This window comes from Netta rufina, assembly GCF_964035555.1.
Source record: "Netta rufina genome assembly, chromosome: 18".
In the NCBI taxonomy this organism is placed as follows: Eukaryota; Metazoa; Chordata; class Aves; order Anseriformes; family Anatidae; genus Netta; species Netta rufina.
In genome coordinates this window covers 2,355,235-2,365,937 of record NC_140142.1, presented here as the reverse complement: position 1 = coordinate 2,365,937, position 10,703 = coordinate 2,355,235, and the positions used below count along the sequence as shown (strand labels likewise).

Here is a 10,703-nt window from a genome sequence, read left to right as displayed (position 1 = left end):
TCACAGCCTTCTCACAAGTCTTTCTCCTGGCCCTCCCCACTGCCCAGCACTGCCTCTCAGGTGGCACTCAGTGACCCTTCAGAAGGGCCTTTGGGCTTCCTCAATTGTCCTACTGCTTATTACCACTTTCCTGGCTCCTTGCAGAGCTTCTCATCCATTGTGGGGACAAAGACTGGCTGGGACGGCATTTCTCTCTGCAGATCAGGCCGTGTGGTGCTGTGTTTTTGATATGTGACCAGAGCAGTGTTGGTCACCCATGGCTGTAGTCGCTGTTCCTGAGCAGTGCTGGCACAGCATCAAGGCCTTCTCTGCTTCTCACTCTACCCTGGGAGTTAGTTAGCTGCAGGTGGGCAAGAGGCTGGGAGGGGAACCTGCTGTGACAGCTGACCCAGTCTGAGCAGTCTGAGCTGCCCATGCACTCCTCAGATTCACCTTGTTTGTTACCTGAAACGACCTTGCACAGTCATTTTATGAGGTTCTAATCACTACCCACTGAGCACCCTGTCCCTGGAGATCCCTTGACGTCTCCTGGAAGCTCCAGATTCCTCTCAAAGGTTGGCATTGGCCATCAACCCTACTGCAGGGTGCAGTCCCATGCAGATGAGTCCAAGACCAGTTGTCATCTCCTTAGGCAAGTGCTGCCCCAACGGGAGTGCTTAGTCCTGCGCTTGGTCGCTCACAGACCACCCTGAGACTTTCATTCTGTGTCCTTTACTCCATGAAGAACCCCAGAAAACAGAAGAGCAGGGAGCAACCCCTTGGCTGTGTTCCTGATAGCACATTTGGAAGAGGTGTCCAGGCTTCTGGGTTTGCCCTGAGCAAGACCTTCTTGGTACTGTGGTGCTAGCAGGGAGGCCAGCTGTGACCCAGGGCTGCACAGTGCCTGCTGCTGCCTGCGGCCACAGGGATGCCACTGCAGAGACAACAGGACTGTCACCAAAGTACATGAGATCTGAGGGCTTACCAAGAAAAAAAAAGAAGCACAATGTGGAGACCAAAAGAGAGCAACAGTGACAAGGCCACGTTCTGCTGCTGGCCATGGCCATGGCTCCAGGGTAGCAGCAGCCCCGACCCGAAGGCAGCAGAGAGGCAGAGCCCAGCGGGCAGGGAGGGGCAGCCCCGAGGGCCACCAGGGTTGCTCCTGCATGTGTCAGCTGGGCTCTTGGCCCTGAGCTCCTCCTGTGTGCTGGGGCTGCTCCCCGAGCTCCAGAGAAGATGGGAAGAGACTGACACCGAGGAATTTCTGATGGCTTTCTTTTTGGGTTTATCTATACAGGAAGCCATCTACCATAGGAAAATAATTGACTTCTAGGGTGCTAGAAAAAATATTATTTAAACAAAAGTGAAATAATGAGAGAAAATAATAATAGAACATTTAATAATAGAAGAAATAGAAATGTTTAATTAAATTAAACATTTAATAATAGAAGATACCATGTCACTTTCTTTCTTAGAAAAACCTGGATTTCTAATATTAGGCATAGTATTATAGGTGAATTTGCTGTAGATGTGTGTATTCAAGTAGAGTCCTGACGGAATCCCTTAGTTCCTGGTTCCTCAAGCTGTAGATGAGGGGGTTCGCTACTGGAGGAACCATGGTGTACAGAACTGTGACCACCAGGTCCAGGGATGGAGAGGAGATGGAGGGGGGCTTCAGGTAGGCAAACATGGCAGTGCTGACCATAAGGGAGACCACGGCCAGGTGAGGGAGGCATGTGGAAAAGGCTTTGTGCCGGCCCTGCTCAGAGGGCATCCTCAGCACAGCCCTGAAGATCTGCACATAGGACAGCAAAATGAAAACAAAACAACCAAATGCTAACAAAATGCTAAACAGAATTACCCAAACTTCCCTGAGATAGGAATCTGAGCAGGAGAGCTTGAGGATCTGGGGGATTTCACAGAAGAACTGGTCCACAGCATTGCCATGGCAGAGGGGCAGGGAAAATGTAGTGGCCGTGTGCAGGACAGCATTGAGAAAGCCACTGCCCCAGGCAGCTGCTGCCATCTGGGCACAAGCTCTGCTGCCCAGGAGGCTCCCGTAGTGCAGGGGCTTGCAGATGGCAACGTAGCGATCGTAGGCCATGATAGTAAGGTTATAATATTCTGCTGATATGAAGAAGAGAAAGAGAAAGACCTGTGCAGCACAGCCTTGGTAGGAGATGGCCCTGGTGTCCCAGAGGGCATTGGCCATGGCTTTGGGCAGAGTGGTGGAGATGCAGCCCAGGTCCAGGAGGGCGAGGTTGAGCAGGAAGAAGTACATGGGGGTGTGGAGGCAGTGGTCACAGGCTACGGCGCTGAGGATGAGGCCGTTGCCCAGGAGGGCAGCCAGGTAGATGCCCAGGAAGAGCGCGAAGTGCAGGAGCTGCAGCTCACGCGTGTCTGCGAATGCCAGCAGGAGGAACTCAATCACAGAGCTGACGTTGGGCATTTGCTGACTCTGGACTGTTGTCTGTTGAAGAGGAGAAGGCAGACAAATTTTAGATGACGCTTACCTAAGTAAAACCTATTGCAAGCCTTAAAGCACAAAACCAGACTGAGCCTCTCTCTCTTTGCAGGAGAACCTTTCTGCCGCTGTCTTGCTTGAACTGTGGCTTGTGCTGGCTGAGAGTGGCACTGGTAGAAGGGGCTGCTGTGGCTCCAGAGGAGTCCTTCCTGCTGTGCAGCAGGAGGGAAGCAGGAACACAATGAAAACTCAACTTCAGACCATTTGTCAAATCCATGAGCTTTCTGTTGTTGTTGGAAACAACTCATCTGAGTGCAGAGTTCAACAGGCAGCTGCCCACTAGCCTTGTTTTCAACTGCCTTGTATCTCCCCTCTCTGAGGATCATCCCACTCAGGTCTTTCCATGAGAAGAATCTGGAGTCAGCTGAGAGCAGAGAAGCCCACTTCAAGTGCAGCTGGATGGAAACCTCACCTTGTCTCTGGAGGACTGAGAAGAACCTCAGCTCTTCCCTCTTTGCCTTACTCCAGCTGCCAAGAGACAGCCATCCAGATGTATGGACAGGGCCTTAGCGTGGAGGTGTCTTCTCCTTGGGGCACCTGGATAACACAAGGATGCCTCGAGAGAGCTGCATTCTTCTGGAGAACAGCCTTCAGCCCAGGAGTACACCTCATAGAGAGATGGATATCCACAAGAAGGGATGTCACAACATCACAGCTGCACACCTGCAGTGTCTGGAGGAGGCTTGGCCACTCTACCCATAGCTGTCCAGGGGCACTTGGCATAGGGCACTGCAAGGGGCTTCTGCCAGACTTCCTCAACTCTCACTGCAACCCAACAGGACTCTCAAAGCCTACTGCATTACCCACTGCCCTCCCAGAAACAAGACCCAGCAGGAGACCCTTCCAGGACCTGCAGCTGCATGGCCCTGCAGCCAGACACTCACCTTGTCAAGGGCTGTGCAGGTTTCTCCTGCAGGCAGCTCTCAGCATCCTCCCACTCCCAGCTGCCTCCAAGCCCTCTCTCCTTCTCTTCTCTTCCCGTGCCAGCTGTGGTCAGAGCCCCCAGCCCTACTGCGCTGTGCAGAGGAGCTGTTCCTGGGCACAGCTGTCTCTCTGCTTCATGGGACTTTCTGAAATGTGTTTTCTCTGTCCCACGAGCCCGGCCCAGCTCAGCAGCACAGCACCAGCCCAAGACACTGGAATCACCCCTCTGGGGGCTTTGCTGATGAGCCCACGAACCTCAGGCACTCAGAGACAATTGAAGACATCTCTCCAGAAGTCCAAGTCAGAGGCAAGTTTCCTGCAGTGTCCCCCTGAGGGCCAGCACTGACACAGCCTCCCTTGGAGCTCGTTAGAGCAGAACCCTGGAGGCTGTGAGGACAAGGAGACAAAGGCAATGTGAAGGTGACACTGATGTGTAGGAAAACTGGATGTGTGTCACCAAGCACAAGGGCCAGGTCTTGTCGCATGGCACACAGGAAGGGAGATCCTTTCCCTTGACAGGTTGCTCAGGGCTCTTTGTGGGGCAGTAGGAGATGGGGATGTGCATTGCCAAGTGCAGGAGAATGGTACAACCCCTGCCTGGTTCATGGGTGGGGGCGAGGAGGCAATGAAGCCCTGGTGCTTTAACAATCAGCTGTCTCCTCAAAGGCCTCAGTGGCAGAGACAACAGCCATAGCCATGGACACAAAGACCTGGGTTCTTTTTGGACTTTGAGCCTTGCCACAGCACTTGATCCTCTCCACACCTGGCTGCACTAGGGAATCCCAGACCTGTACCTCTTTCCCTGTACCTGTATACAATTTTGGGGGGGTTGTCTCACTGAATATGAACTGAGTCTGACAACTCAGATCTTCTTGGTGGCCATGCTTTTCATAAGGCAGTTCTCTAGGAAGCTGGCCTGGTTCCTGGTGAGCAGACACCACTGCTCGTATGGCATCCCTCATGGTGTCCAGGCCCCCCTCCTGGGCACTGCTCACTCAGCAGGGTCCCAGTCTGCCCTGATGTGTGGGGTTCCTCTTCTTCTGGTGCAGTACTGGGCTCTTCTCCTTGTAAATGTCAGGAGGTATCTGTAGGCAAATTCCTGCAGTTTCTTAAGGTTCCCCTGGACAGATGCTCCATTCTGTCAGCTGTTAATGTCTGCAGGCAGACGGCTCACTGTGATTGTGCTGTCTCTCACAAAGCAATGGCAGCAGGAGTTTGCAGGACAGTTTGGATAATACACGAGTAACTAGTTGTATGGAATTACAGCACAGAACCACTGAAGGGTGTGGGATAGAAGGCTGCCAGATTCCACTTTTTCTGTTCTTCCTTCTCTTGCATGCTGTTACTTACAAAACACTGCACTGTATCATCTAATAGGAAGGAAATTAAGTCTATCCCAGCCGACACATGGACAATATCCACCCCATATTCCATACCATCTGCATCATGCTCTGCTCCAGTACTTTCCAATTAATCACTAGCACCTTTTCTCTGTTGATATATGCAGAGGGATATCATGCCCTTAGTCTGTGGGTGTCCTGGAGCTGCCTAGGATCGAGGTAATTTTCCTCCTAGGAGCTGGTATGATGCTGTGTTTTGGATTCAGCATGAGAAGAATGCTGATTACACACTGATGGCTTAGTTGTTGCCCAGCAGTGGAGGGCTGGGGGTGAATGCGAAGCTGGTGGGAACAGAAGCAGGACAGCTGACCTCAAGAAGCCAAAGGGATATTCCAGACCACACAACGTCATGCTGAACAATCAATATGGGGTGGCTGGCCAGGGTAGGGAGTACCACTACTGTGGGACACGCAATCACCATCATGATCGTCATCATCATTGCTCATATTATTTCTCTTCCCTTTCTGTCCTATTAAACTGTCTTTATCTCAATCCAAGATGTATTTAATTATTTATTTAAGTATTTTATCTTTTTTCACCTCCTCATTCTCTCCTGTATCTGCTCGGGGTGTAGCAGGGTGTGTGTGTGAGGGAATGGCTGTGTGGTGCTGTGCTGTGCTGCCTCCCAGGTCAAACCACACTCTTTTGGTGCCCAACATGGAGCATAAATTTTGAGCAAATGGCAGATCTGACCACAGCATGTTAAAAGAAAGCTATTATAAGCATTAGTTGATTTTAACAGATGATGATCACAAAGTTGATTTCCTTCCTTCCTTCCTTCCTTCCTTCCTTCCTTCCTTCCTTCCTTCCTTCCTTCCTTCCTTCCTTCCTTCCTTCCTTCCTTCCTTCCTTCCTTCCTTCCTTTCTCTCTCTTTCTCTCTTTTTCTTTTAAGCTCAGATCTGTTGTGCTAAATTTCAGAATTGTGTTGCATAGCACATTACTTACTGTATGTCTCCCCTGTCATGCTGTTTACCTTTTCTGATGGCTGCGTCAAGTTTATTCTTTTGATGTGTTGTGTAACACTGGCTTATGATATGATAAAAATCCTGGTCATGAGACTAATCTGGTACTTGTACTCAGCATTGCCATTGCCAATATACCTTGGGAGCCATCTCTCAGAAACTGTTAAGAACTACACTCTGGACCTTTTCTCCTCAGGAAACCAAGCCATGGGGAGACAAGGGGAGGACACTTTTCCCCACTTGTTCACTCTCCCTTTCTCTTTCACCTCACCCTTCTCCTCCAGGCTACTTACACTGACTCTTCAAAGTTTGGAATATCCTTGGGATGGTCAAACCAGCACGCTCCTATTGTTATGTCTCCTGAATGTGTTTCAGGACTACTTAAGAATACCATTCAGATTTCTGTCTGGTGGCAGGAGAGTTTGGAGTGGCAGGGAGTGAGGGAGGATCTGGGCAGGCACCTACAGCAGTCGGCACCTCCAGAACTTTGGAACTTCACCCCGAGCAAATGCAGAATCCTAAAAAAATGGTTAAATGCTTGAAAAGGAGGTGTTATCACCCTGGCATTTCCAAAGAGACACATGCCACTGCAGTGTGCCAGGTCTTGGCCTGTGCTTACAGAGCCACAATCAATGCAACTCCAGCCTCTGTGAAAAGCCCTGCAGTCACTCCAACCCCTCTGACATACCCTGCAGCCACTACATCATCTGCAAAATGCCCTGCAGCAACTCCAGCTCTTTTTCTGGGCCCTGTGTCTGAGCCAGAAAACCAAGCTCTGTCTGTATCACTTGCTCCTCTATGCAAGAAAAAACAATGGATGTGAAAGTCAGTTAGTCAGAAGACGAGGCAGGCTTCAGAAAAGCTGGGCCATCATATGAGTAGGAGGACGAAGAGAAAGAAGTCATAAGAGCATCAGTAATCACGCGATCCCTATTCCTATGCTGCTCTGGTGCTGGGAGAAACAGCACCCCTCCCTGGAATTAGAGGGCAGGAAAGGAGATATGGTGGGTACACACCATGTGCCACCCTGTGGTTTTACCTGTGTGACCATGGAGAGGACATGAGAAAGTGGGATGGAAAATCTACCTCCAGCCTAGAGGCATGGGTATGTGAGTGGCAAGGAAAAACAATCACTAAAAGGGGTTCTTAGAGAACTGCTGCTCCAATTTCCAGCGGGCTGTCCTCCAGACACAGTACTGAATACTATGAGCAGGACTAGAGGGGCTGTGCCTCCAGCCAGGGGGAGGAAGGGGACAGTCGGGTTTATTGGACTGTGGGGATTTGATGGCCTTGCACATCAGACCCACAGAAGTACAGGAGCTAGTGGGCACCAGTGCACAGTGAACCCTAATGCCATCAAGCTACAGAGGGTCGAACCCATTTGTATGTCTGCAGTGACAGGGGGATCCCAACTCTGAACTGTACTGGAGGCTGAAGTGTGTCTAAGTGGGAAGGAGTGGCAAAAGCACCCCATTAGCACTGGCCCAGAGACTCTGTGCATCCTTGGAAGAGACTGCTTCAGGAGAGGATAGATATTTCAGGGACCCAAAAGGGTACCGGTGGGCTTTTGGCATAGCTGCCTTGGAGACAGAGGACATTATACTGTTGTCTGCCTTGCCTTGGTCTCTCACAGGACCCTTCTGTTGTGGGGTTGATGAGGGCTGAAGGACAGCTGGTGCCAATCCCTACCACAGCCGTGCACCTGAGTCAGTATAGCACCAACCGAGTGCACTAACAGAGGCCTATCGTGGCCTGAATGAAGTCCCGCAATGCTGAGTGCTGCCATGCCAGCAGCATGATTCAGACTGCCCTGGAAGAGGAGGAAGCTCCTGAGCACCTGCACGACATCGATGGCATTACTGGGTAGGGTGACACAGCAGAGGGAGTATTTGAGAAAGGGAAGAAAATACACCAAATTCCTCTGAGAGCTGATTTTGCACGAAAAGAAATTAAGGTCAAGGGACATGCACAAGAGATCCCGATGCCGGCTGGCCAGGGTCAGTGGGGCCAATGCTCAGGGATAGGTTGAGCATCGGTGAGGGGCTTCTCAGCAATTGCATGGTGCATCACTTGGCTTGTACGTATTATTATTGTTATTGTTATTGCTATTGCCATTGTTATTGTTAACGTTAATTACTATTTTATCTTCCTTTTCTGTATTTTCAAATTTTAAATCATTCATTATTGTCTGTACCCTGGTACTTAGTGAAACAAATCCACTTTATGTACATTTCAGTGTCACCTTCACATTGCCTTTGTCTCCTTGTCCTCACTGCCTCCAGGGTTCTGCTCTAACGAGCTCCACGGGAGGCTGTGTCAGTGCTGGCCCTCAGGGGGACACTGCAGGAAACTTGCCTCTGACTTGCACTTCTGGAGAGCTGTCTTCAATTGTCTCTGAGTGCCTGAGGTTCCTGGGCTCATCAGCAAAGCCCCCAGAAGGGTGATTGCAGTGCCTTGGGCTGGTGCTGTGCTGCTGAGCTGGGCCGGGCTCGTGGGACAGAGAGAGCTCGTGGCAAGAGGGCCCTGGTGCAGAGAGACAGCTGTGCCCAGGAGCAGCTCCTCTGCACAGCGCAGCAGGAAAGAGACACAGAGGCAGACACGGAGAGGAGAAAAGGAGAGAGGGGCTGAAGGCAGTTGGCAGTGAGAGGATTCTGAGAGCTGCCTGCAGGAGAGTCCCGCACAGCCCTTGACAAGGTAAGTGTCTGGCTGCAGGGCCATGCAGCTGCAGGTCCTGGAAGGGTCTCCTGCTGGGTCTTGTTTCTGGGAGGGCAGTGGGCAATGCAGTAGGCTTTGGGAGCCCTGCTGGGTTGCCCTGCGAGGTGAGGAAGCCTGGCAGAAGCTCCTTGGAGTGCCCTAAAGCAGGTTCCCCTGGACAGCAATGAGCAGAGTGGCCAAGCCTCCTCCAGACTCTGCAGTGCTGCAGCTGGGATATGGGACACTCCAGCTTTCAGATATCCAGCTCTGTCTGTGGGGCATCCTCCTGGGCTGCAGGCTGCTCTCCAGCAGGATGCAGCTGTCTTGTGGCATCTTTGTGTTATCCAGGTGCCCCAAGGAGAAGACATCTCCTTGCTAAGGCCATGTCCATGCTTCTGGGTGGCTGTCTGTGGGCAGCTGCAATGAGGTGCAATAAGTGCAATGACCTCTACACCTCTTGCTAGGAGGGAAGAGCTGAGAAGTTGCTCACAACGCACAGACAAGGTGAGATTCCTGTCCAGCTGCACTTGGACTGCAGCTTCTTTGCTCTCAGCTTTCTTCAGTTCCATCTCAGGGAAACACCTAAGTGTTGTGGTCCTGCAGCTTACAGAGGGCTGACACAGGGCATCTGAGAAAGAGAGTGTTCAGCAGTGGCATCTGAATCCCTGTTCTGCATTGGGATGCATTGTTTGAAACAGCACTGTAAATTCCAGTGACCTGATCAGTGGACTGAACGAGAGTTTACCCCATATTCCTGCTTCCCCCTGATAAACAGCAGCATGGACTCCTCTGCAAGCTCAAGCAAGAGAGCTGTGGAAAGGTTATCCTGCAAAGAGAGGCTCAGGCAGGGGAGTGCTCCAACACTTGCAATAGGTTTTCCTCAGAGAAGCCTCCTCTAACTTTGTTCTGTCTTTTTTCTTCAACAGACAACTGTGTCCAATGCCAGCAAATGCCCAACATCAGCTCTGTGAGCGAGTTCCTCCTGCTGGCATTCGCAGACACGCGCGAGCTGCAGCTCCTGCACTTCGCGCTCTTCCTGGGCATCTACCTGGCTGCCCTCCTGGGCAACGGCCTCATCCTCAGCGCCATAGCCTACGACCACCGCCTCCACACCCCCATGTACTTCTTCCTCCTCAACCTCGCCCTCCTCGACCTGGGCTGCATCTCCACCACTCTGCCCAAAGCCATGGCCAATGCCCTCTGGGACAACAGGGACATCTCCTATCAAGGATGTGCTGCACAGGTTTTTCTCTTTGTCTTGTTGATGTCATCGGAGTATTTCCTTCTCACTGTCATGGCCTATGACCGCTACGTTGCCATCTGCAAGCCCCTGCACTACGGGAGCCTCGTGGGCAGCAGAGCTTGTGCCCAGATGGCAGCAGCTGCCTGGGGCAGTGGCTTTCTAAATGCTGTCCTACACACAGCCAACACATTTTCAGTGCCCCTCTGCCAAGGCAATGCTGTGGATCAGTTCTTCTGTGAAATCCCCCAGATCCTCAAGCTCTCCTGCTCAGATGCCTACCTCAGGGAAGCTGGTCTTCTGGTCTTTAGCGCATTTTTAGCATTTGGTTGTTTTGCTTTCATTGTGCTGTCCTACGTGCAGATCTTCAGGGCAGTGCTGAGGATGCCCTTTGAACAGGGCCGGCACAAAGCCTTTTCCACGTGCCTCCCTCACCTTGCCGTGGTCTCCCTGATGGTCAGCACTGGCATTTTTGCCTACCTGAAGCCCAACTCAATCTCTTCCCCATCCCTGGATCTACTGGTGTCACTTCTGTACTCAGTGTTGCCTCCAGCAGTGAACCCTCTCATTTACAGCATGAGGAACCAGGAGCTCAAGGATGCAGTGAGGAAACTGTTTTTGTATGTGCTTATTAAACATCAATATTGTTAATATTATTGTGATTTTTATCATATTATTTTTATCCTTAGTATTATTATCATATTATAAACATTAATAATAATACTGTCAGGATTACTATTGTATTTGAGAAACGAACATGACAGATTTTCATATCATTTTTCTTTTCTTTTTATTATTTTCATGACTTCTGATATTAGTTGAATTTATTTAGTAATTTTTTACTTTGAGTACATCTTCTAATCAACCTATTGAACTAGGCATCCTCTGTAGGTATAGACAATAAAGCATAAATTCACTGGTCTCAGCTGCCATCTCTTCCCATGTACTCTGGAGCTGGGGGAGCAGCCCCAACACACAG

The 10,703-nt window shown here is 50.8% G+C and overlaps 2 protein-coding genes across 2 annotated transcripts; one reads left to right on the top strand and one right to left on the bottom strand.

Annotated features, from left to right (window-relative positions):
• Positions 1–1,486: 1,486 nt before the first annotated feature.
• LOC311216154 (olfactory receptor 14C36-like) lies at positions 1,487–2,428 on the bottom strand (the record flags this gene model as incomplete). The annotated part of the gene is made up of 1 exon (XM_084297700.1): positions 1,487–2,428. One exon carries the CDS (start codon positions 2,426–2,428, stop codon positions 1,487–1,489), a length of 942 nt encoding a protein of 313 aa, XP_084153826.1.
• Positions 2,429–9,433: 7,005 nt separating this feature from the next.
• Positions 9,434–10,375, top strand: LOC311216153 (olfactory receptor 14A16-like; the record flags this gene model as incomplete). The annotated part of the gene is made up of 1 exon (XM_084297699.1): positions 9,434–10,375. One exon carries the CDS (start codon positions 9,434–9,436, stop codon positions 10,373–10,375), a length of 942 nt encoding a protein of 313 aa, XP_084153825.1.
• Between the last annotated feature and the right edge of the window lie 328 nt (positions 10,376–10,703).